Source organism: Trachemys scripta, chromosome 4 (genome assembly GCF_013100865.1).
Source record: "Trachemys scripta elegans isolate TJP31775 chromosome 4, CAS_Tse_1.0, whole genome shotgun sequence".
NCBI classification, from domain to species: Eukaryota; Metazoa; Chordata; order Testudines; family Emydidae; genus Trachemys; species Trachemys scripta.
This window is the reverse complement of record NC_048301.1, coordinates 91111223-91139189: the sequence shown is the minus strand read 5'-3', so window position 1 is coordinate 91139189 and position 27967 is coordinate 91111223. Positions and strand designations below refer to the sequence as shown.

Sequence of the window (27967 nt, the reverse complement as noted above, 5' to 3'; positions counted from 1 at the left end):
TATGATCATTATTCATTGTTAAAAATGTATTAATGAACTCAAGGTGTTTTCCCATTTTACTTTTATTGCTTTTGTAGCTCATAGTTGAGTCTTTAATTTCTTAAAACCAATTACACATATTTTGGAGACAAAAAAACTTCAAAAGTTGTCAAAATGAAGTTTTGAATGTTTTTGGAATCTGCTTTGAGGCAAACAAAAAAAACGTAACATTCAGGTATCAGAAAGACTGAGGAGACTGTTTTTCACATGATTCAGATTTTGTTTCCAGGAGTTAAGTGTGTCATACAATTGTTGCCATTGCTGCTTTCCAAAAGTCCGATGTGTGCTGTTACTATAAAAGTAAAACAAAATTGAAAAAGGGATTAAGACAGCATTTTTGCTATTTTTAATCTCTCTATAAAAGGCTTTACCATACCCACACTGTATCTTTCCCCAAGTATTTAAAGCAGCAAAAGTCATTAGTATTCTTGCCACTGTTAGGTCATTAAATGAAATGTGCTGGAAAATAGGACTCTCTTATTAAATAAGCTAATCACATTCAATCTGAGCTTTAATAAAATTATGATAAATAGCAACTATTTAACTACAGGCAACTGATAGGAACAATACCTTGCTTCTAGTTAAAATATTAAACAGATATATTAAATGAAATAATTAGAACACATTAAATTGTTCTACAAAATGCCGCAAAGAATTAAGTCTTACCTGACAACTACTTTTCTCTGTGTCTGATCAATTTTGCAGTTCACCATCTTTGTCTTTACAGCTGAAAAAAGGAAAACGATTTGAGTGATATTTTCAAGAGACAGCAAGGACATAAAATAGTATAAGCATCTTTAAACTCAAATTCATGTAAATATATACAAGTAATAACTTGCTGGATGTTACAGCGAAATAATCTGGTAGGCAGAAAAGCAAAGTGATGTAACAAGGTCATCCATGAATTCCTATGGTTTGGTGCCAATCTATTAAAGCAATATCCTGTACAGTTTTTATGAACTGTTCTCCCCTACAAAACACATCCTGTTTTAAAGACAGCAAGCAAAAACAGATGACAAATTAAACCTGCAAACAATTTATTAGTTCTATAAATGATTATTTGAAATACAATTCCTGTCACTGAAAAGAAAACACTTCTCAAAAGTCAACAGTTGGCCAAGTCTTTAAATATGATGTTTCATACATGATTTTTTACATAAATTTAGAAATACAAATTGGGGGGAGGGTTTAAACCACATGTGGCTTGACAGACAAGTCTACATTAAAACAAGCAGTACCTTTTCATTACTTAAGTTCTAATATTCTATAGAGCTGTGTACCCAATTTAGCAAACTGCATGTAATTTTCTCTTAAAGATAACTAAGTATCTGTATTATAAGAATGGTGTACTCAGCTTGTGTGTGTTAAACATCTGACACTCAAGTAAGACCCAAATCACATCTGTTCTAAAAAATCCTAAAACAAGGAATTAGTTTTAGAATAAAAACAAATAGTCCTCATGAAAAAAGTGTGTAAAATATAAGCATGCTAACTCTTCTTACCATCAATGACAAATGCTTCTACATCATCTGCTCCAATCTGAAGTTCCTGCTGCATTGTGTCAAATGAGATTTCTTTGTTTTCCACTGCCATTCCCATAAAAGTAAGTAGTCTCATTTTTGCCATATTCTGCTCATGTAACAAGCCTGCACAACAGAGCATTGATAGTTTATGGGTATGAATTATAATTTGATAAACAAGTTTAACTATTTTCCACATTCTTTCTACTACATATGCCTCAGAATAATTTCAAATTCACTTTACATCATTTGAGTAAATGTTCCCTATCTGGCTTTATCAACATTCCTGCATCTACCTTGTGCTTTACAAAAAACACCCAATTTGCTCTTAGGTTTTTCTGGACACAGTTGTTGGCACCGAAAGTGCAGAAAAACAGCAAAATCTTGGGTCTTGATCAACTAGTGAACAGTCAGCTCACATCTCCTTGAGATGTAACAGAATTTAGATATTCCAAATCAGTTACAGCAGAATGTCATAGGATGGGGTAGACAAAATTAGTTCAAAGTGCATCACCAGACAGAAGAGAAGCATAATGGAACAGGGAAACCCAGATGACCCTAATGGTGCCCAAGCCCCCTCCCACTGCTACAATATCCTGAACTCTCATTCTCCTTGGTCCTCTTCCAGTATACATATACCCTGTGGCTAAGACTAAAACGGAAGGTGGCTCCTTGAAAACAACTTCTCTCTTGATAATGCTCATTACTAAAAGCAGAGATTTTTTTTTTTTTTTTTAATAGAAATATATCCTGTTGAGAAAATATATTAGCCTTAACAGGGGACTCCTCTCAAACTTCAGATAACAACGCAGGACACCTAGTGGCAATATATTCCCTGACATGCAGAAATGAAAAAATAGTAAAGGAAATGGAAACATACCTATATATAGGTACTTATATAACCCCCACCACCATAGCACAACTTGTGTCAATTGTCAGTGTATTATATTTACAACACTCCTGTGATGTAGGAAAGTGCTACTGTGCTCATCTTACGGATGGGGACACAGGCACAGAGTTTACATGACTTTCTAAGGTCCTTCACACAGAAAGTCTGTCAGAGCAGGGAACTGAACCAGGATCTCATGAATCCCAGACCAAGCCGTAAGAACTAAACTATCCTTCCTTCCTCAAGCAAGGCCTATATATGGCCTTCCCCAACTGTGGCACCTTATCTAGATATTCTTATTCAACCAATCAAGTTTTGGGGGCTAAATTCTAGAATCTGCATAAAGTTTAATTAAAATTAACTTCAGTCACTTTAATCCAGTGTAACAACACAGATATTCACACTGCTCAGTAAATATTTAAGTTTGAAATTTATAACATCTGTACCCTAATAAAAGATCAGGGAAGCACATTATTACAGGACATCATGTTGTGTTAATTAGCAATAATTATGATGCAGGCTCCCAATCTGGCACAGATTCAACAAAAATGTGATCATCATAACTCAAATGAACAAGAACCACCAGCAACTATAGCTAACTGGGTGTAATGGAAATCTACAACCATCAAAAAAAATCAATTAGTGCACATTAACCCTAATTAACAAATGCAAATGAGATGCTGATTAACTTTTTGAAGCAAGAAAGGTTGCTGATAACACCAGATTAGATGTGGACATGTTAGGGCGATTCAGTTGACACAAGATAATGCTACTATTGGCCTAAGTTGTCAGCATTAATAAAACAAATTGTAACAAACTGATGCCACCTGTAGGAGCCTTTATTGAATAGCTTTTACAGACTAGTTTAATTTTTAATTAGCACTGAATCCAAAACAAGATTAAAACAGAAGCAAATACTCTATTAGATGCCAAATCTTACTACTTATAATTAATTTTACTCTGTTATTCACACTAATATTTATAATTTCAAAGTATCATTGCTATCAAGAGGAAACAGCTAATTAAAAAAAAATTCAGGAAAATAAGTTTAAAATGAAGCTATTTACAAAATGATAGCCAAATGTTCCTGAGAGATTTCTGTATTCTTTTCTATCTCCACAACCAGTTTTTAAAAGATTTAGATTAAATGTGACCAGAAAATGCTGTTACCATTGTAATTCAAAAACTACTTTTATGTGTGTGTAGAATCCTGGCCAAGACAAAAAGATTCCTTACATAATTTTCTGACAGTTCAAACAAACACCAGGAAGTGAGAAAAAGCTATTAAAATTGGAGATAGATTACCTTTTTTCCATTTAAAAATAATTTTCAGTAAGAAAAATGTCGTTTTACAAGAATTAGCATATATTAAATATACTGAAAATCTCTACATTTTCAGATTTAAGGTATTTACTGATTAAACCTGTATATAGGAAAGGAAGCAAGAATAGTATGGATCATATTGGTGGGTGAGCATAACACAACAGATGCAAAGCATTTACTGTAAATTAATTCTCTGTATATTTCAAAAATCAGCAAAACTGCATTTTCAGCAATTATTTCTAGGAACAGACAAGCAAGTTATTTGTGGAGATTCAAATGTATGAAAAATGTATGAAAAAGATGGCCTCTTTTGCACTAAGACAGTTCTATAGTCATCTGTAAGCTTTTCTGATGTTTCAAATACACTCATGCAAACAGTAGCTGTGCTCTACCCTATCTACAATATACAAAGTGTGGATATCAAACAGCAGGCTTTCTTTTGTCCATAAAATGGAAGTGCATATTGATGTTTCTAGTCATACTTTTACATTTTAATACAAAGTACCAGTGTCAAAGTTTTCAGTAAAATTATTCTCATACTCATACTACAATTCATTAAACCAATGATGCCCATGTTAGGTTACACTAAACTATGTTTTGTTTTACAAAACTATAACATTTTTCTCAAATGAGGACAGTCCTGGTATTCGTCATTTCATAATCAAAATTATAAAAAAAATAATTTTTATGGAAACATTTATTCATTACCAATATGTCAAAACCTTAATGTAGTAATAAAAAAATCTGCATCATTGAGCAATTTCTGCATTGTCACTGACCCCTGTCCTAAAAAGCTGCAATATAGAAAACATAATTTTACTGCATGCAATAGCTTATGAACCAGTGCTCCTTTGAAACAGTCAATTACACATCAATGGGGGAGTGTCAAAGTGTTAATTACTACTCCTTTTTTCCACAGTGTGTAAATAAAGAGGGTGCTGACATTAACATTCCATCGCATAGCTTCATGTGATGAAACAAATTAACTGGGACAGAATGTGGTTTGCCAAAGCATAATGCATCAGCAATGAACAAACATTTGCATCTCTTTATCTTATTGTACTTCACCCTTGTTATACAGCTATGTGGTAGAGTTAAATCATTTAAGCAATAAAAGTTTAGAAGTAAAGGCAGAGGAATCCTTTTTTTTAAAAGGTATGAATAATTAAGTGCTCATGAAAGTACAGGACCAATAGATCCTTCCAGGTATGGTGTGGATAGATATGGTATAAGCTTCCTCAAACAGTTTTGTTAATACTCCCCAATTCTGATCTGCACAACAAACCCGAATCTTATCAGCTGAACAAGAGCCAATCACACCAAATTGTGAAAAACTGCTTGGTAAGCTCTAAATCTAGAAAATGGGGACTAAGGGATTGTCTACTCTTGAAAGTTAATTTGAAATAAGGTGTTGTGTGAATTCAGAGTCTTTTGGCTATTTCTGAATATAACTCCTTGTGTGACACTTATTTTGGAATAAAAGTGCCTTGTTCCTGTTAAGCTTAATCCACTTTCAAAGTGGGTTAAACTGAATCACGTCTGGTCTACACTGGAGGGGCGGGGGGGAATCGATCTAAGATATGCAACTTCAGCTACATGAGTAGCATAGCTGAAGTTGAAGTATCTTAGATCGATTTACCTCGGGTCCTCCGGCGCGGGATGGACGGCCGCGGCTCCCCCGTCGAATCCACTACCGACGCTCGCTCCGGTGGAGTTCCGGAGTCGACGGGGAGTGCGTTTGGGGATCGATATATCGCGTCTTAACGAGACGCGATATATCGATCCCCAATAAATCGATCGCTACCCGCCGATACGGCGGGTAGTCTGGAGGTACCCTCTGAAAAGGCACCCTTATTCAGGAATAAAACTACTAAATTAGTTGCCATCTTGGATTTAAACAAGATGAGAGGCCAACTCTGACTGAAATATTGACCCCCAACTCACTGTCACTTCGAACCCTACGTGCACTCTTAAAGCTTGTTTACTTCAGAAAGTTGCTATACCAGTATAGTTAAAGCAGTACAACTTCCCTAGTGTGGATGCAGCTCTACCGCTATAAAGGTACTTTATACCAGCTGATATAGCTATAACTAAAGCGGTATATAAGGCACCTTTCAGGTTACATTGTGTCCACATTAGGACTTTTACTGATATAACTACACCTCTACCCCAATACAATGTTGTTCTCAGGAGCCAAAAAAATCTTACCACATTATAGGTGAAACTTGCTTTGATCCGCCAGAGTGCGCAGCCCCTCCCACCCCCGGAGCACTGATTTACTGCGTTATATCCGAATTCGTGTTATATCAGGGTAGAGGTATTTTGGTTAAAAAGATCACCTTCCCTAATCAAAATAGTTATACAGGCCAAACTTTAGGACAGACCAAAGCCATACTGTTATCTGAATCAAAAGTTTTGCAGGGTTTATAAATACAGAACACATAAAAGATCTGCTCAGTGATTTAAAAATCTAAACAATTTCAGATGTGTATAAGAAAAAATGCTTTGGTATCAAATTATTTAAAAATTAATGCATTTTTAAAAATTCTGCATACAGAGCACTCTTCAGAAGCCAGGATGAAACCATTATGCTTGTAGACTGACTACTGGTATCAAGGCTCTGAGCCATAACAGCATGGTAGTATGGCATCCATATTTATAAGGCAGGAGGTGAGAGGATCCCTTACTGGTCTGGATGATACCCCAAACGTCACAGAAAACCAAGCCTTATAAAATGTTTTGCATTGTTTTCTTAGAGAATACACAAAAGATGTGCTCAGTGATTTAAAATTTAAATCTAAACAATTTTGATTCTGCATATAAAAAATGCTTTTGTATCAAATTATTTAAAAGTTAATGCATTTTTTGAAATTATGCATCTAAAGCACTCTTCAGCAGAAGTTGGTGAATTTTCTTAAGGTATCCCATGTTCCCAAAATGAAGCACATTCCAGGGGTGTCTTGCCAAGATGAGGGCTTCACTCCAGCACCTCAAATGTGAATTTATATTTTGTTATCCTAACTGTTTTGGAATTCTGGACAAACATATCCTTTTAAAGCTCAATTTCTGATGCCTGTAAGAGAACTCTCTCATTCAGTCTTATGACATACAACTTATGACAAGTTAACTGTTCAACTACCTCAAGATAAAAAGCGTAACGTGTCACAGTAACTTTCTCCCCCGTCCCCTGCTGTTATTCATTGTAATTATTGTGTAACTGACATTGCCAAGTTATTGGGAGAAGTTACATGAGCACTAATGTAATGAAGTAAAAGCTATGGGATTATTTTGTAAATGTATAAACTATTCAGAAGAGTGCGGAGAGAAGAATTAGCTCTGCTCAATAATTTTGTGCTCTGTAACCCATTTTTAAAATGCGTTCTTAACGGAAGCTGTCAACCCTTTAGTACACAAGCACAAGCCACACTGCATTAAAAAAATGGAACACAGGAATTACTATACTGAATTAGGTTATTGATGGATCTCATCTGGCACCACATCTCCATCAATGACCAGCAAGAACTGCTTCAGAAGAAGGTGTATACCCTTCAAAAGCTAACAATTATGCAATAACATGCCCTTGGAGTAGCTTATTCCTAACCCCAGGGAGCTGTTTTATGTCCCGCAACATGAGGATTAAACTTCCCTTTGAATTTTTTTATTAAAACTATAGATGCTCTTATGGATAAATGTCTAATACTTGACGCATTCTTGTGGCAGTGAGTACCACAGATTAGTTGTGTGGTTAAAAAAAAAATTATTTGCTTTTATGTTTTTTAAAATTGGTTTCATTTTAATTTGTTTGACTGCCCGCCTACATTTGCACTCATTTATATTATATGCTTATTCTCATTTAAGAAACTGGAATCCTAATATTTCAGCCCAATCTATCTTCTACAATAAGGGAGTGGAACACAGTGTATGCTTTGATGCATGGATTGTATAAAAAATTAAGTGAATTAAATGTCAAATTTAAACAACCTTTTATGTATCTGGCCCTCTCCATAACCATTTAGATTCTCAAGACCAACTGGTTTGCTTGAAAACATCCGTTCCTTAGCTGAATATGAAAAAAAATGACACTGCTTTGAAGCTTCATAGTCATTACTGAGCTAACTATCCATTTAAATCATACTAAGACTTTACTTGACCATCACAAAACTAATATAAGTTTTCCTCCTCTTAAAGCCACCAGACAATTAGTTGTTTATGCTCAGGAACAAGTCTATTTTCTGACCCCCATTCAGGTATTTAATTACTACACTGATACTTCATAAATTTTAGTTTGCTTCGATTCAGCTTAGCACTATCATATGTAAACAAATGTTTAGAGCAGGGGTAGTCAATTATTTTTTGTCAAGGTCCAAATTTCTTGGTCAAGGTATAGTCAAGGTCCAGACTCCAAAGAAAATAATAAAACAATAATGATAAGAAGTAGTAAATAAAAAGATTTCGGGGTCCATTCAAAAGCATCTGGTGATCCGGATTCGGCACACAGCCTGCCTATTGATTACCACTGGTTTAGAATGTCACAAATTTCAAATTCTTGTACAACAGAGAAGTGTTACCAACAGGTTTTTTAAGGACTCCATTACAATTATACCTAATTACAATTAACACCACCTATGAAACACAGTACCTGAATAGTAGATAAAAGAAATCAATCAAAAATGTATTAAAGCAAGTACCAGGAAAACGTATTAAGATGTCTAACATGGGATTGCTTGTACATGAAGTTGACAAGCACAGTATTTGCTGCTAGAGAAAGGAATGTATGAGCTCAAGACAAACTGTAGCCTTCTCGCAAGATGGATGGCTAGCTAAGAGTCTTAACCTCAATGAATAAAGAACTTGTGGCAAAGGCCCCGAAGTTTAAACTGGGGTGAGGAAAGGAGACAGGTAATATTAACTTGTTCTAGCTAAGAATAAGCCACAATTAAATGTACCTCCAAAGTCATTGAGAAAGACTTTCTAAATACACCTCTACCCCGATAGAACGCTGTCCTCAGGAGCCAAAAAATCTTACCGCGTTATATGTGAAACTGCATTATATTGAACTTGCTTTGATCCGCTGGAGCATGCAGTCCATCCCCTCCACCCCCCGAGTGCTGCTTTATCGCGTTATATTCGAATTGGTGTTATATCGGGGTAGAGGTGTATCTATAATTAAAGCCTAGTATCTGTTAAGTTCAGTAGCCATCTGCCTCTTTGTGGACATCACTTTACTCTCTATACACATAAACCAGTAAGCTGTATTGTAGGGCACAGGACAGGGAAGTGTGCCACAATTTATAATTCTACAACAGTTGTCAAAGCGCAGACACTGAGCATAATAAGGGATGCCAGGCAACTTTTAAAATTAAAAAGAAAAAAGATTAAGCTTTGAACCGACTGAGCAGGGAAGGCCTTTGAAAGTTCCAATCCAAAGCCATGGAAAGAGTACTAGAAAGTCAGAAATGCAATCATTTAAAACTTACCAAGCGAGTCAATGAAGTCTTTGTTGTTCTGATAAAACTTGACGTAGGATGCTAATTTTGCACTTACAAAAATAGTCAAAAGCTAAAGAGAAGAAGGAAAACCTCAAATATAAAAACAGTTTAACTAAATTTCATTACAGTCAAACTGAACAGGTACCTCATGAGCATTTGCACTGAAGGCACATGAAAAGATCAGATGCAGTTTAATGAATCTCTCTGAATGTACTTACAAAATGCAAATGGCATCAGAAAAAAAAAAAAAAAGAACGAAGTTAACCATTTAGGGCCAACATTTGCCTCTAGATAATGACCACTCCCACTAACTTCAAAATGGACAATTTGTCTTGAGCTTGTTTTCCCAGGCCCTACTTCTGACTTCAAAGGCAGTTGGTGCCTATGTATCTAATGGCAAAATTTGGATCTTAGTGACAAGATTTCCTTACCCAAAGTGCACTTGCTTTAGTGATTATCTGTGAAGATCATATTCATCATCTTAAATTAGAGTTGTACCTTGTTCTTACAATTAGTCTAAGGAAACAAATTGCAAATAATTTTGTAAATTAATCCCTTGCTCAAGCATCTCTTGCAGTCCAATGGTCATTGTTCCTGCATAGGATACAGCTGAAGTCAGTCAACTTCAAAAATAGATCAAATCAACAAAGAAAAAAAAAAAGCCCACTGCAGATGTCGTCAAAACAACTTGTCTGAAAAACAAAGTTACTTACATCATGGATAAGTTCTCCTTCCAAAAATTTCACTGGTTTTAAGGCAAGAAGGTGGTCGAAGAGAAAGGTATTTGGGTCCTTCAGTGCTCGGACAATACATCTAGTTAGAGAAGGAAAGTACACATGGGTTACAATAAATAAATGCACTGCCAATTAAATTATAATAGAATTTAATGTGCACTTCTACAGTGCTTTCTAGTGAATCTCAAAATGCTTACCAAATTATTCATAAACAATAGGCTCGCATCACCATTGTGAATATGGAAGTATTTTTAATCCCCATTTTAAAGATTCCTAACCCGTGCTTTAGCTATACGCTTGGTTTTTATTCCCTTACGTAATTTAAATGATTAAAGATGGGTAAATTATCTTTAATATCACCTATAAACTTCATAGAACCAAGTCACTTTGGGAAGATGGATTAGACTCAGACATGTGACACAAAGCAGAACAAACACCAAGAAGCTTAAACATACTAAGGTTCATAGTTTACTAGTTGCAGCTAAAAACTTTAAACAGTCCTATAAAGTTTCTATAACTCCTGAAAAACACTTTTTGTTAAACTGCATGCTTAGTAATTATATTTACAGAAAGTAACCAACTTTTAGGATAGTATTAATATTACACTAGGGCTTAGCAGTCCCAACAGATTGTGATCCCATTGCATCAGGCACTTTTCATTTACTGTAAAAGACACATGCCTGGAAAAGCTCTCAGTCTGAAAAAACAAGACAAATAAAACAAGTGGAAGCAAAGAAGTATTAGGATTATCCCACTTTACAGATAGAGAAGTGAGGCATAAAAAAATTAAGTAACTTGCCCAAGGTCACACAGGAAGTCTGAGATAGGGCAGGACTGATCCTAGATCTCCTGACTGCCTTAACCTCAATGCCACCCCTCTCTTCACAACACTGCTAACAGATAACAACAAAAGTACTTGGCCACCAGACTATAATACACAAGCGGAAACAAGTATTTGGTATGATACTTTGGTCTGCAAGTCTTTAGGGTATGGTTTTTGTATGTAGATATGGGTATTTGGTGCTAGTAAGTATGCAAATATTAATTCAGTAATAATAATCAGATCTATCAATGATTACAGTTAAGATTGCCTAACACTCTCCATTATGAAAACTTATTTTCAGATGCTCTAATTTTGCCAACTTTAATCATTTTTGCTGAAAATCCCCATGCCAGGTCTCTTCCTCAGACTGAATCCCTCCCCTGCCCCCCTATTTCAGTGAAAACAGTTCAGCCATTTTAGAAAACAAGATTAAGAAAAATAGACAGTTTTGACAACGTTATCCCCCCAACCCAACTGTTTTGTTGATAAGCCCTAGTATTTCTATGCTTCGGAACAAGAACTTGAAACATGGAAGAGGAGAACCTTAGGGTCAGGGAGGTGCATTTCTACTGGTCCTGTGAAAACTAACAGAACTGGCAGAGTTAAAAGACTGAAAAAAAATCACAATTTGCACATGCTCAGTAGAGCTTGTTAGATAGTGCTAAAATCTCCAAACATGCTAACTAAACTGAGCATGCTCCTAGTCTCCCCACTGAGCATTTTGGAGGGCAGAGCCCAAGATGGGTTGGGCTGGAAATCAGGAGGAGACCATGAGTTAGTTCTGATATTTATTAATTCTGTGCACTTTGCAGCCATTATTGCTGAGCAAGGACTCACATCTCTAACTTAGGAGGCAGTCGGGCAACATTCACTCATTTTACAAATAAGGTAACAGGTACTTTAAAAAAAAAAGTTTCCTTTTTTAAGAGAGGGGGAAATTACATAAAAATGCTACTTTAGAAAAACATTAAAGTTGAAAAGTCAAGCTCTCAAGAGTTAGAATTGCCAAAATCAAAGTTTTGTTGCAAGCTTAATTAGGCCTCTCACATGTGCTACAATAAGTCTTTAATTACATGATCACGTGCTGTTTGTTCTACAGCATCCTTTAACCACATTCTAGGTCAGATGTGGGCAAACTACAGCCCGGGGGCCACATCCGGCCTGCGGGACCATTCTCCCTTGCCCAAGACCGTTCTCCCCTACCCCTGAGCTCCTGGCCCGGGAGGCTAGCCCCCAGCCCCTCCCCTGCTGTTCTCCCTCCCCCGCAGCCACAGCTCACTGTGCCACCAGTGCAATGCTCTGGGCGGCGAGCTCCTGGGGCAGCACAGCTGCAGAGCCCGGCCTGACCCGGTGCTCTGTGCTGCACAGTGCGTGGCTGACTCCAGCCGTGCGGCGCGGCTGCCTGTCATGGTGCAGCCGTGCCGCTACCCACCGGTGCTCCAGGCAGCATGGTAAGGGGACAGGGAGCAGGGGAGGGGGGTTGGATAGAGGGCAGGGGAGTTCGGGGGGATGGGCAGGGGTGTAGATAGGGGTCGGGGTGGTCAGAGGGCAGGGGAACAGGGGGGTTGAATGGGGGCAGTCAGGAAGGAGAGGAGGGGTTGGATGGGGCGAAGGGAGGCAGTCAGGGGTGGGGGTTCCGGGGGCGGTCAGGGGACAGGGAGAAGGGGTGGTTGGATGGGGCAGGGGTCCCGGAGGGGCAGTCAGGAAGGAGAGGTGGTGTTGGATGGGGGGGTTGGATGGGGCAGGAGTCCTGGAGGAGCCGTCAGGGGCAAGAAGCAGGGGGGGTTGGATAGGGGGCAGGGGCCGGGCCATGCCTGCCTGTTTGGGGAGGCACAGCCTCCACTAACTAGCCCTCCATACAATTTCTGAAACCCGATGCGGCCCTCAGGCCAAAAAGTTTGCCCGCCCCCGTTCTAGGTGAAGGATTTTCTAGTGATCCATAGTGTGGTGATCCATGTAGTTGCTCCTGTTAATATTCTAAATTTAAATAACTTTACTGAGTAGATCTGAGGGAGTCCCCAAATGTAATGTTATCACATACATCAAAAGTTTTTGTTAGCTTTTATGTATGTGTGACCAAAATGTTTAAATCTGTGGGTACTCACAGAATATGGGCATGGGGTGACCTATTTGCTCACACTCTCCAGAAGATGTTAGGGTTCAATTCATTTAAACAAAACTGAACTACAGCATCCACTGCAAAAAATTAACTTCCTCAATTTATTGTATAAGAGTCAATGTATGGTAATTTACTCAGTAAGAGCAATGAAGGTGACCAAAAGGTACTATTTAAAAGTATCCCATAACAATAAGACACAGCACTGAATGAACTCAATAGCAAGGATGACACTTTTCACAACATTTTGAATATAGCCTTTATAACCTTGTGGGAGAGATAGCTCAGTGGTTTGAGCATTGGCCTACTAAACCCACGGTTGTGACTTCAATCCTTGAGGGGGCCATTTAAGGATCTAGGGCAAAAATCTGTTTGGGGATTAGTCCTGCGTTGAGCAGGGGGTTGGACTAGATGACCTCCTGAGGTCCCTTCCAACCCTGATATTCTATTCTATTCTGAACCTTCTTTCCGTGTTATCCAAAGCCATGGAATGGTGTCTTGTTCTCCATGAGACCTCCCAACATACCCTCTTGGGAGTGGGGAAGGCTCAGAAAAATAGCCTTTTATAAAAAGTAGATCATTTTAAAGCGTATTTCATATAAAGTAACCTTCGTAAAACCATTCCCTCTGCTGCCCACAAGTACTTCCTGACCTCTAACCCTCTAGCAACAGGCCAGCACAATCCTGTGTGGTTTGAGACCAACAGAATATTGAAAGGTAGGAAGACTCGCAGAGGAATCAGCTGAACATGCTTTGTGGGGTTTAGCGAAGTTTTGGCATTTAAAAGTCAGTTGTGCAACTGACTGTTCAATGCTCTCATTATTTGGGGCGCTCAGCACATAACCATACAATTATTGCATTACAAGTCACCTTCAAGGAAATCCAAGAGTTTCATATTACCTGTGAGCATCAACTCTAGCCTGGGAAGCATTATCCTCTGTGTAACTTCCCAACAGTTCCACCATTACTTTGGCTGCAGAGTCACTATGGGGGGAAGGGAGAGAAAAAAAGTGTTACCTCAGGAACGTTGAAAAATAATTACAAGCTACTCAGATATTTAAATAACTCCACTATGAAGTTATAGTTCACCTGAAATTGTATTTCAAAGGATGTGGATGATCAGTTTTAATTGCAGTGAAGAGGACAAATTAGCTAAATGTATTCATTCAATTGTGGTTTTACAAAATGTTTATCTTCACCCTTCATTTCATTCTCTTAAATTGATAAATTACCTGCTAGTTATGGAAAGCTTTCCTAGCTGGGAACCACTTTATGTGATTCACTAGAATACTCTTCTTACACACATCTGGATCTAATCACTGCAGAATAAGTAGTACTGCACAGTTTACTTCAAAATGCAAGATGGCATATTTAAAGATCATTTATGGTCAGAAAAGTGACTATGTAAAAGCAGCACCTTCTTACTTAACAGATCTGTTCTGTGAGCATTCAGAATGACATCTACTGACATTAGTGTCAAAATTAAGTTTTTACTACATTTTGCTCCTGTAAACCTAGCAAAGTGAATAAAGCTGAGAGTGAGCCAGATTGTTCTCTCACTCACATTCACACAATTAAGTTCCAATTGCAAAATTTTTATTATTGGTCATGATGTGGAAGTCAGAAAGAACTCAGCTTTGGTTTGCCAGGCTTACTTTTAGAAAAAATCTTTACAAGTAAACGGAGTAAAACTTGATATGAAAAGCTGTGGTCTTGTCTACATTGAAGGTTTTGGTGGGATTTTTGTGTGTGGGTTTTTTTACAACATCCTACCAGTGCTATCAACAATGGAAATGCTACTGCAGACCAGTTCCTAATTAGATGATGGAGTAGTAAACACACCAGTGATTGATGTGCATGCTAGTGATTTCACCACTGCTAGCTGTAGTGAAGCCACCAACTGCGGGAGGTTTCACAAAAGCTTCAGCATAGACCAATACCATACCATTTCTATAGTCACCTTTCAGAAGGTATAACTACACTATCAAAATAAGAGACTAGCAGTTTTCCACATGGACAGAAGGTTTGACCTTTTCTTTAATGATGCAAACTTTCTGAATGAGTCACTGAGACCTGGACAACATTACCAATAACAGAATTTAACCAGTTTTGTGTTCTCTACCCATAAAATCACTAACAAGTCTCTCCTGGAACTATCTTACTACTTGCTTTGAAGGGGCTAATCTACATTTGGAACCAAATCTCAGTCAGGAGGATACTAATTCATGCACTTTTCTGAAAAGTGTCTAATACGTTCATGAAAAAGATTCCTTTTCCCCTCCTTCCCTCTACACATAACACCGGGTCTCCCTTCACTATCAGCTCTATTTTGCTTGTTAGTAAGAAGCTCAAACTGATTATTCTAACCTTCAGAGTGTCAGAGTATTTTTGTAACATGAAAATCTGAACATTTCCTTTACAGCAATTCCAGGCACTGTGGATTTCCTTCTGTGATCCATTAGAATATCTGCAAATTTGTTCTTAAATGAAACAAAGTAGACTTTTATGAATGGAAAGCCTCAAATTGCAATCTTTAGCAGTATAGTCAGCATTTAACTAGTTACATTTAACCATGAACTCTGAACAAGACACAAAGGGCAGAAACCAAGTGATGAATCGTAACCATCCCTGGCAGTGTTGTGATACCAGCCACATATGGCTAGCCCATAGGGGGCTCAGGTGATAGGTGTTTTAGTATTTTTATAGCACTGTTCTTTTTTGCATTATGTTATTATTAAGGAAAATAATATTCAAGAAGACACCTTGCAAAGCTGCCACTTATCACAGCCTCTATAAGAAGAGGCTTCAAGCTCCCACAGAATTCTGGCATGATGGAAAGCAAGAGATAGCTGATTCAATCTGGAGATGGATCAAATGGGAAACATCTCTTTTGCCCAAGGTGTTGTGTACGCAGCGGAATCTGTCCCAGAACTGCTATTGCTGCAGAATTTTGTTCCATGATCAAAGCTTACTTTTTTTTTAAAAAAAGCCCTTTATGGTTGTGAATACAGTTGGTTCACCTTTGGAAAATCAACTGATGAAGTGCTGTCTACATAAGGGCTAGGCTACACACAAACTTGCAGCAAAATAACAAAAGGTATGACTTAAAAGCTGATATAGACATTTACATGAATGTCTGCGTGTGAACACTTATTTTGGAAGACAAGCGGTTTAAGTTGTTACAGCCAATATAGTACCTGTTTGCATGTAGACTAGCCCTAAGGCAGTGTCTACATTAGAGATTTTTGCACTGGCAAAGGTACACCAACGCAGTACACAGCATAAACCTCTAGTGAAGACACAATGAACCAATTTAAAATGAGGTTTACTGTGCGTAGACAACCTGAAATAATGGCCGAGAAGCATGAACTGCCCCATGCATCTCAGAAAGCTGCTACCTATAAAACCTAGTTATGAAAATTTAGGCCTTGCCTTAACTGCTAAAAACGTACGTTTTTACTAAAGCACATGAAAGATCGTGAGATACAGACTGAAGACTAGATACTTTAGTTTTAACAACGGGCAAACTTGCAGAGGTCAGCCCTATACATGCATCTATTTTAGCAGCAAAGACAAGGACTCAAATGTCAACAATGTTAACTATTTCATCACTGATCATTTTAGTAGACACATCCAGCTAGTGTGTTTATCTCAAACTGCCTCCTACAACTTCCCAGCTGCCAAAAGCGCTGACATTTTCCACCCACCTGCCAAGATTTCCAGTTTCTCCACTGATAATTTATTTTCATTTCTGCAGCACTTTGAAAGTGAAAAAATTAGAAACTAAACTAAAATGAAAACTCACGAAAAATACTGTTCTGGTTGTAATATTTTCATATTTAACAAAACTCTATTTTGAATTGATCTGATCTGCTGCAGAATTTAGGACAAGCCTTGCTCTTACCCTTGCTATAGGGCATTTAGCTCATTTTAGAGAAAATATTTGCTGCTCACTTTTTAGAAAACAAAGGAGTTTTCACTCCGTACTTCCAGAAAATGTCAAATTAAGAATTTCAAGAAATTAAACTCTCCTCCCCTCCAGTCTTTTACATTCCCTTAGAACAAGTATTGCAGACATTTCTGCCCTATTTAATTCAGTTCAATTTTGGATGCTGAACGTGGCAACATTTTATAAAAGCTCTCTACTATGCCATATATCTCCTGTGTTATGCACACTTGTATTTTTAATATTCTTCTATCAAGACAGCCCAGGCAAATACTTTCAGCTTCACTGGCCAATCTAAATGTATGATTAGTCAAAAAGTCAATGGGAAGGAGGTAGCTGAAACCAGGTATAATAGAGAGGTGAGAAGGGGAACAGAGTATACAGGGGGGGTTAAACAAGATTTGGAAATCACAAGTCCCTTTAGATTTTAAAAATTCAGTGGGAGGATATAACTATTGATCTTGCAAGATCAGTGCTGAGTACTTCCTTGGGAGCACCAGCAGACTGGAAGAGAAGAGAGTCTGCTATGCCTAGCGGTTTCACTCTGCTACAGCTGGGAAAGTGCTATGTGCAGCAGCAACTAAGGCACCAAGCTCTACTGGACAATCTCTGCAGGAAGAAGCACAAAGAACAGTGGGGGAAAAAATCAGCTACCAATAAAGACCTCAGAAATAAGGCAACCCCTGCCATCTTCCAATTTTCCTCAGTTCACTGTGGAAAAATTAATATTGTTTTCTTACTCCAAGGACTCCCGATGATTCTTGAACATTAGAAATAGAAGACTTCCACCAAAAAGTAGCAGGAGAGGACTCCATAAAGCAAATTCTCACTTATTACTGTGGGATGGAAGTGTGCATGTTTAACATCTGTATCTAAAGTAGCCTTCAGAAGTTACTGAAACTGTACAGTCTATGGCCATGCACTATGGAAGATCCATTAGCTATACATATCAATCCATCTTACAACTGCCGGTGAGAAATCAGAAAGTTAATAAATAATTATTTCTCCATGTCCTTTGTTTATAAACAGACAAAGTAATTGAAGTATGTCTTTATCACTTCATTTTTCCATTCCCATTTATCTTTTCATACTGCTAGGTCTAGCAACATTCCTGAATGCTAAGGCTGGAATGCTGCTTTGAGTTTCCCAGAGTATTGCAGATAGTGCCTGCCCATTGATCCAGGAGAATGATCTGGGTCAAAGGTCACTCCTTATTTTCCTTCCCCTAATAAGAGTAAGATGCTCTGAAAAATCGTCCTATTGATTGCAAACTCTGCACTGACCCAGATGGTAGCACCATGCATGTAGGAGTTTGTGAAAAATATTTTTAATACTTAACTCCATAGTGCAGTGTTTTTTTGTTTTTTTTACACACGCACACAATTTTGGTAGAAAAGTTGGAAACATTACCAAAAACAAGACAATTTAAAGAAAATTAATTCAGATACAGATTTGATAACTAGCCAAGTTAGAAAACAGTTAACTGTTTAAAAGACACAACTGGAGCCAATTTGTTAACTTCCTCTTCAATTCAAAGATCTACAGGTGGAATTTGAAAACGATAATGGAAAAGCAAGCTAGTTCAATTGCAAATAGCTTTTCTTTTAATTAGATGACATAAATGGATGATGCTTTTTATCTTGGTTTATTTTTAACATTTGTAATAAGCTAATTATTGTTTTGCTTTAGAAAAACATAGGGCTCTATAATTCAATTGGTGGAATAAGAAATTTTTATAGAGTAGAAATGTATATTAACTTAGTACTTTTCAAACAAAGCATACACTCTTCATTACATACAAGGTCTTTGGTTAACCCCTCAAAGAATGTGTAAGTATTACTTTGGCCACCTGAGAGCTGCTATATAGTCTCATCAGTGCAAAAGTATTCTAGTGAAAATGGCTGAATGAGTAAGAAGTTGAATGAAGGTTACACCTCAGATCTTTGGCTACAGTGAAGACAATTTTACACCACAGTATCATTGTAAATCATCCCTGATACCAGCTTAGCCACTCTTGGGAGCTTTACCCCAATTTAGGGCAGGATCCCCTGAGTGAGAGCCAACATAGCCATTTCCCAACATCCATGACCAGTGGAACCCATGAGTAGTTGATCCCTGTTTGCCATATGTGAAATCTAGCAGTTTATACAAACTGAAAACCATTCCTCTCAACGATTTATTTAAATACAGTATTTTTTTCCCTCTTGCAGCAGGCAAGTAGCAAAAACCACCACAACCATGCTGCCCTTCCAAAAAGCTGACCAAAACCTCAAACCTTTAATTAAAAATATTTTAATAACCTCAAGTCCTTTTTAATTAAGTGAGGGGAAGGAATACCAAAAGTGTGTGCATGATATTCTGACATGGTGTCAAGTATCAGGGGGTAGCCATGTTAGTCTGTATCCACAAAAACAACAAGGAATCGGGTAATCTGAAGAAGTGAGGTTTTTTACCCACGAAAGCTTATGCCCAAATAAATCTGTTGACTGGACTCTCTTTTTTTATAATATTCTGAGGGGCTGTGATAATAAGCGTATTAAAATAAGATGCCTGCTTGTCCACAAAGATAAAGAGGGTTGTCCATCTACATAAAGGATGTGAGGAGTGTTAAAACCATACCAAAAATCCTGAAACTGTTGTGTAACAATTCCTTATTTAAATCCGAATGAAAAAAGTTTACTTTTGTTAAGGCAAGGTTTGTGCCTCTTGTTTATCCTTTCTTATCTGTAAATGTAAAGAGTTATGCTGACGTGTGCAAACAAAAGCTGCTGTCAATTTATTAACACTAAAATTAATTTGCAGGTAGACTATACAGAATTACATAAGATGTCAAATTACTTTGGTCAGCCTAGTTCATTAGATCAAAGACTCCTATTACGGTCCCCAATGAGATTTTAAAACAATTCAGCAGGTATTATATTAACATTAATTTCCATGTCTAGTGCAGAGCTTTGTCTCAAAGGTAATGTTTATAACAGCAGACCAATTGTGATAACTTTGATTAATAGACACCCCCCCACACACACCAACTGAACAATAGAGATGGCACTACACGGATTTAAAACATCAAAGCTCAATTAAATAATAAATTTGGCATAATGCTATCATTTCTAGAAGGAAAGCAAAAGTTTTACTTTTGTAAGTTTATAGCTTTCAATCAACCCACTACTAACTTTAGTATCTTCTAAGACGGGGTGGGCAAACTTTTTGGCCCTAGGGCCACATCGGGTACAGAAATTCTATGGAGGGACAGATAGGGAAGGCTGGGGGAGGCTATGCCTCCCCAAACAGCGAGGCGTGGCCTGGCCCCCACCCCCTATCCAGCCCCCCACCCAACGCCCCCGCTCCCCACCCAACCTCCCCTGCTCCCCACCCCTGACTGCCTCCCGGGACTCCCGCCCCATCCAACCTCCCTTGTTCCCCGCCCCCCGCCCCACTATCCAACCCTCCCTGCTCTCCCCGCCCCACATTACCTGTGTGGTGGGGGGAAAGGAGGGCTCAGTCCTTTCCCTGTGCGTTTCCCCTGCTCGTTTGGCTGCTCTCCCCAGCAGTCAGATAGGGCTTGCTCCCTGTCTGGACTTGGCAGCTGGGAACAGGGGCCAAGCATGGTGGAGGTGGAGCGGGGCCCTGGCTTGCTCTGCCCCTGTCCCCTGCAGCAGGGCCCAGTCCCCTTGACCGCCCCGCCCCTGGAACTCCCCCTGCTCCCTGACTGCGCCACCCTGGAGCACCAGATCTGGCAACGCTATAGCTGTGCCACCTGGCCAGAGCTGCAGCCACACTGCCCAGGCGCTGGGGGAACTGTGACTGCAAGGGAGGCAAGGAGGGAGGGGAGCAGAAGGGGAGTGGCCAGGGACTAGCCTCTGCCCCGCTCACTGCGCTGCCGGGGAGTTGGGCTGGCTGCTCCGCAGGCCTGTCCTGACCTTGCTCCCTGGCAGGAGCTCAGGGGCCCAAGGGAAGGGTACTGCCAGATGTGGCCCGCAGGCCATAGTTTGCCCCCCTCTGTTCTAAGAGAAAACCTTTTAACTTAAAATTAAAAGAGCTCTTAAATATTAGTCTAAGATGTAATAAAAGTATGTCCAGCTGTATTTGATGAGATTTAAAAGATTTACAGTAAAGAATAGTGTAATGAAAAACTATTTCCCCCCAATCTCATACTATATACCAATTTAAAACTACTGAAATAGTCTCTTATTTAACTCAACATACCTCTTCTTGCAGTCCACCAGTGCATCATATAGCAGTCTCAGAAGAGTATGTTTTTTCTCTGTGCTGAGATTCCAGTCAGAAATCCACTTTCGAACCTACATAGAAAACAATTCAAAAAGAAGTGCTACTAACGTTTTCTGAAGAGTAATCTGACTTAACTTTAGAACTAAAAACACTGCCCACTTAAACATGATCCAAGCTCTCCCGAAGAGGAAAAAGAATGATGGAAAGAATCTTTCCCAGAGATCCCTGTCTGGCTCTTCTGGGTATTCACTCCACAGTCCAAAATCAGGAAAGTGCACCACTGGAGGGCCCCAAATAAGTACCTCGCACCCTCTTCCTAAAGGAAGAGAATGGGCATACAGATCTCCGCCTCCATAGTGAGGGACATCAAACTAGTGTCCCAAAGCTGGTTACAGCACTTTTTCCACACCCTGCATATTCAAACGAAGCTCAGACAGATCTGATGTGTTTAACATCAAGGAGAGAGGTTTACTTTCTAGTTTGTTGTGAAGAGCAGTTTGACTTTGATTGAAGGGACAAAAACTTTTAAAAGGTCAAAAACCTCTCAATTAAAAATTTGCTTTTTATTCCAATTGAGCTTGACAATTTTTAATAGTGACAGCCACTATGTATTACCTCTGACTACCCTTTAACAACAGACGGCATACAGTTAATATAGAAAATAACTAGTGACACCACATCAATTACCTGATCTAGTTCAGTTGGAATGTACTGAATGGCACCACATGCTGAGGCCACTTTAATAAGGCTGCAGTAGACTGTGTATCTCACAGGAGTATTCTTATCCATACCATGGAAGAGATTGCTCAGCCTAAACCACAAAGAACAAATCAATTAACCCTAGCAGGTTTGGCAATTAATGAGGTGAATGTGCACAGACATCAATGTGTCCACTGACGTGTACTAGCATATAAAATCTGTCTAACCACCATTAGAGCCCAGTGTGGATACAAAATTTATATCCGCAGATATAAAGCAGATATTCGCGGAGATGCAGGGCTCTAGGGGGGGCCGTGGCCAACCACTGGGTCAGGAACTGCAGCAGCAAAAGCAGCAGTATGTTGGGCCACCACTTGTAAGAGCCAGCACCCAGCCTGGGCAGCTCCTCCGGCGTGGCTGGGCCGTCCCCACCCCCATTCATTGAGCCAGGCACCAGGCTCACAAGCAGCTGTCCCTGGTTGCAATAGTGTGTGCAAGCTGCTTGCACACTCTCAGACAGGAATGTGCGAGTTAGCCACAGATGTAAATTTTGTATCCGCACAGGGCTCTAACCACCATCATCTCACTGCTAGGACAGAGATGATAATGGCTTACTGCTTTATAGCACCTTGCATCAGAGGATCTCAAAGCTCTCTAAAAACATTAATAAATTCAGCCTCAGAATAACCCAGTGAGGTAGGTAGGTATCCCCATTTGTAGATAAGGGGAAAAGAGGCAAAAAGGTGACAAAAAATGCAAAGGTCACACATGCACGAAGTTTCAATAGAAGCCAGTTTTCAATTCCCGGGCCTGTACTTAAAGACAAAAAACAAACCAAAACATACACACGACTATCCCTCCTCCTGAAAGGAAGGATATTTTATAAAATATTTTAGCCCCCTAATCCCTAGGGGATACTTACAGCTGCAGCCTCAGAGATGGACGCTCACCTTCCCGAAATTTTACCAACTTCTCACACAGGCTTTCAATCAAAGCTTCTTGTTTGTCAGGTTCCAGGATAAGAAGCAGAGATACTACACTGTTCATTACACTTTCAACATCTACACATAAACAAAACATGCATCAACTTAACACTGCAGGCAACAATTAGTTCATCAGTGCTAGAAATACTCCTGCCACAAATGCTTATTTTGTCTCAGCAAGACATACTGGAAAAGGGCAATTCCAGCCACAAAGGCTTTTTACAAAAACAGTTATTAAACTGGACAATATAATGTGTGTGACTGCAGCTCAGTTTAACCTGCAATTCCCTGCCAGCGTATCTCAACCCTATTTATTTTCCAGTTCTAAGGTGGAAAGAGAATTTGTTCTCATGACATCAATCTCAATATTTTATGGGAAGCCAATGTAAATTTCAAGGTCTTCATCCCTATCTTCAAACACTCAATGGCTTGGGTTCAGCACATCTAAAAGATTGCCTAAAATTTCAGAATGAGGACTGTGATCAACAACTCTGTATCTCAGGCACAATGGTACTTTATCACCAGGGTAAAGCTGATCTGCCAGAGACAAAGCTTTTTCAGGAGTCAGTCCCAGACCGTAGAACGAACTCCCACAGAAACTAAGGACCATCAATAAAGCTAATTTCCTCTGCAAGTGCAAGATGCACTTTGACTTGTCTGCTCTAACATACAGTGACATGTCTATACATATTTAAAAAAAAAACGTACCAAAACACTACACTGCAAACACAATTCCCCCCATCACTCCCCTCCCGGGGAGAAGATAAGAAAAAAATAACTACATTTGACAAATGTTCATTACACTGCTTAACACACAACTGGAAGGCACTCAAATAATACAGTGATAATAGCTGTACAAGAACCTACAAAGAATACAATTATCATTGAGACAGCCAACAAGGGTGCCAATTAATGCCAGCCATAGTTGCAGTTTGTTCTATGGACACCTTCTCATGACAGCACAGACTCAAGAGCACCTTGGTCACTGAGCAGCCAAGAGTTTGCAACAACTTTCCATCACTAACTACACTGGAACAGCAAATCCCCTGGTTCGCCCAGTCTTTGCACAAACTAGTTTTAATCTCAAATACACTGACATCCAATAAAAAGATCACTATAATATTCCAATTCACCAGATTCATTAGAATGCCAAAATGGAGATTAGCATTCCCAATGTTTAATTTCTGGGATTAACTGTACACTCCAAAAAGCAATGTAAAAAAAAATTATTAGCTTCCCCATGACAAGCATGGCAGACTATTATGAACATAATCTTCTCCAAATATGGCTACTTCAGTTTAAAAAAGTATGGTCATTCTGGCTATAGAATTATGGGGCCTATCCATATATTTTACATGCATTTGTCTGCTGCAAGATGCTAAATGATCAATATTCATAAATATTAATCCCAAAATGAATCCTTACCCTTTCAAATAAGACAGTCACATCAGCTATCTATTTTGTCACACCTAAAAGATATAGCCATATACAAGAATCATTTAGAATATAGGGTGCACAGAAACTCAGTTAAGGCTGTCATAGTACACTTAATATTTACTGCAATTAGTCCTGCATTCTGTTGAAAGGTCTCAGAAGACAATGTTAAATTTCTAGGGTAGAGTTAACTGATTTAGTTTACCCTCAACATTAACAGTTACTTGCATCAAATTTCTTCATTCTTCTTAAAGTTATGCTGCTACTTACTTGAATGGGGCCCCCTGCTCTTAACCAACAACAAGTCTTATTTCACCACTATTTTTTTTTTTTAATGAAAATTGGTGTTGTACATGATTAATCACCCATCCCAGACACAGTCCAAACTATATTTCCCATTTCTTCAAAAGGGACTGCATGTCATCAAGAGACAGGACTGAATACAGGCACATTTTGCCTTGTTTAAACTACACACTGAAGGAAACATTTCTTTACCACTGTGGGAAATTATGCCCTATTGTGGGTTAACAAGAGCCTGTTGTACTATAATAATGTTGACACTTCTACTGAATACAGTCTGTTCATGTATGAGTCTTTATGTAGTGAAGGCCATGGAACAGGTCTCCAAACTTTGCCAACAGTTATCTGAGAGCGTGTCTGTGCAAGTGATTTATTTTGTCTTCTTTTGTGTCTGCATTATGCAGATTCAAAGAGAGGAGGGAAAGAATGGCTTAACTCCCACAGACCACTACACCATATGCCGCAGAGACTAAACACTGCCTTACATGGCCTCTAAGTCTATTTGTGAATTTACACCAGTCAAGGACAGGGTGAGTATGGTATCACATCACTTTCACTGTAGGTGAATAACCTCAGTACACAGCAGTTTCTAAGTTCCCAGCTGGGATTCTTCTATTACTGACAAAAAATAATGTTGGTGTATAGGCTGGTCCCTTTAAAAATTTAGGGTAGGATTTTCAGAAACTCCCAGCACTGACCTAGCTCCCATTTAATTCAACAGGCATTTTACCACTGACTTCAAATGGGCGCAATGCTGAACACTTTTGAAAATCCTTCTTAATGCATAATGAGCTTCCTATGAGTACTACTCTCACTCTTGGTCTCTCTGCCATGCAAGTGCTCTGTGTAACTCAAGGTGACTCACAAGCTCAGTCATCATAATGTTCCTGAGCATGCTAATCAAGAATATCCATACCAAGACTTTCAAAGACACAAACCTTTATCATCTTCCTTTAGACATACATCACAGACTTCAATAATCTGAGCCAAGTCAATGTGAAGTCCACCTTCAGAGTTCTCTTCAGAGATCTCAGCTCCTTTAGATTTCAGATAAGCTCGAAGTTCGGCAGCCTTTTAAAGAAATAAAGAAACTAATACAAACGTACATACTACTAGCAACAGCTTATTGGCTGTCTTCACTTGAATGAAAAGGTGTGCTTTTAACTCAAATTAGCCAACTTGAGGTAAAATCCTAGTAAAAAGCAAGACAGTTTGTACTTTTCACACGAGTTAGCTGGTTTCCTCATAGTCTTGTGTGAAAACTATAAATACCTTGCCTTCTCTAGGATTTTACCTCAAATTAGCTAACAAGCTGAGAACACACCTCTTCCCTGGTGACAAGGCCTATACAATAACTTTATAATCCAACACTTTACTAAATGACTGAATATAAGCTCTTTGAAGCCATACGTTTGTACAGCAATTAGCATCATGGGGCCCTGATCTGATCGAGATCTTTAGGTGCTAGTGCAATACAAAGATAAATGCTTTAAAAAAAAATCTTTATGTCAAGGATCAAAATTAAATAAACATGGTATTTCTTAAGAAATAACTGGAAAGTACATTTCAGAACCCCACACTATATTAAAGAGGTTTTGGATTGAACATTTGAAGAGCTGTTACTAGACAGTAGTGCACTTAGACATTCATGCCACAAATATCTAGTCTCTGTGGTTTGGGAGTATTTTCAATGTCTGTTTATTTTGCAGAACTTAAATATTATTTTAAAAGCCTTCAGAAAGTGAGCAGGTGCTAGTGTCCACAGACAGACTGAAGCAATAGCTCAAATATATGAGCTAACCCATAGCATGATAGCAATTTTAATACAAAGAAGGTTGAAAGAATAAAAGATGTAAGTAACATCATATATCTGACATTTCTCCTCAAAGTAGGACTCTAGGGGAGGAATTAAGGAAGGAGGGAGAAATAAAAGATGTTAGAAGCATGGGATTTGGGAGGAGGGGATTAAAAGACAATACTGGATAAAATAATTAATATTTGAACTAATCAAAGACATAAGCAATTCATTACATTTAGTGTTCTAACTTATTCTAACTCTGAGCAAAGTTTATTTTAAAAGGCCTCATGGAGTTCCCAAGCATTTTAATGGAACTTTTGCAATTTCCTATTCCCACAGTCTACAGAGCTCCAGCAGGCACAAGGTTAATATATTCTAGTATTCATTTAAAGAAAATGGTATGTAACATGTTCATCAGTGCTTCACTTATTTGTTTTCTAGTCTCAGGAAATGTTTTGTTTGTCTTGCAAATATTGTTTAATTTTTTAACAAAGAATGTAACACCCTATAATATTTGTAGATTAAATATCAGCAAAATGATATAAAACTGAACATTCCATTCAATACAATATATATATATGCTTAGTGTCATCAAGTGTTTCATATTGCTGAGCACTGTTAAAAAACTGCCTTGTTTCATTTTAAAAGATTTCAGTAACAGAATGGTACCGACAATAAAGTGCTCTAGGATCATCTGGGATAAAGAGTTATATAGCTCTGGTATATTATTAATTCTGACTTTAGAAAGGCTTTGTATGAAAAATCCACCATACCTCAGGCTGAGTGCACTGAGGTCCAGTTACAACTTCTAGCTATTAGGGTTAGGGCCATTCTGGGATGGATTGAAACTGACCACATCTGCAGTGTTGTTGTAGCCCTGTTGGTTCCAGGATATTAGAGACAAGGTGGGTGAAGCAATATCTTTCATTGGACCAACTACCGTAGGCGAGGAAGGCAAGCTTTCCAGCCACGCAGAGCTCCTCTTCGGGTCTTGTCTTTCTCACTAACAGAAGCTAGTTCAATAAGGGATATTACCTCACTCACCTTCTCTCGCTCTGGAACGGACCAGCCGACTAAGGGGGCACCGGCATGAAGATTAGTTAACGCTTTCCAGCCCCACCCCCGTTCCGGGACAGGCCTGACGGCAGCCCAGCCCCCAACGCACGCACGGGATCGGGGGTGTCCGCAACACAAGCGACAGGGGCGGGCGGGAGTTTCTAGTGGCTTCCTGAGCGTCCCCCCAGGCCGTTGGCAGCCAGGGCGAAGGGTCACTCAGCCCGTGCACGCCCCGGGCTCGCTGCCCCCCGCCGCCGCCGCCGCCGCTCCGGCCCCTCGGCTGGACACTCGCTGGGTTTGAGTCCAGGAGGCCGGCGCCGCCGCACAAGCCCGCCCGGGACGTTGGGACACGCGGTGCGGGCCGGGGCCGGCACGGAGGAGGGGCGGCTGCATCGCCCAAATCGCGGACACCCAGCGCGGCTTCCCCGGGCCCCTAACCTGATCCTCCTCGGTGATATCGATAAAGGCCGGGACGCTCATGGCCGCGACGGCGCTACTAGCTGGCCCGGAGAGAGCACGCCACCCGCACCGGAAAGATGGTGGTGCGTCACTTCCGGGACAGCGCACAGTCCGCTTCCGGGTTACTGG

At 39.3% G+C, this 27967-nt stretch overlaps 1 protein-coding gene across 1 annotated transcript; it reads right to left on the bottom strand.

The window, feature by feature from the left end:
* Positions 1–46: 46 nt before the first annotated feature.
* On the bottom strand, positions 47–27958 carry EIF3M (eukaryotic translation initiation factor 3 subunit M). Its single transcript, XM_034769914.1, has 11 exons — positions 27818–27958; positions 25464–25596; positions 22731–22869; positions 21797–21920; positions 21086–21180; positions 13834–13917; positions 9974–10073; positions 9249–9330; positions 1542–1685; positions 706–766; positions 47–331 (listed from the first exon to the last, which is right to left on the bottom strand). The coding sequence occupies exons 1-11, from the start codon at positions 27857–27859 to the stop codon at positions 211–213; spliced, it is 1125 nt and encodes a 374-aa protein (XP_034625805.1). The 5' UTR covers positions 27860–27958; the 3' UTR covers positions 47–210.
* Between the last annotated feature and the right edge of the window lie 9 nt (positions 27959–27967).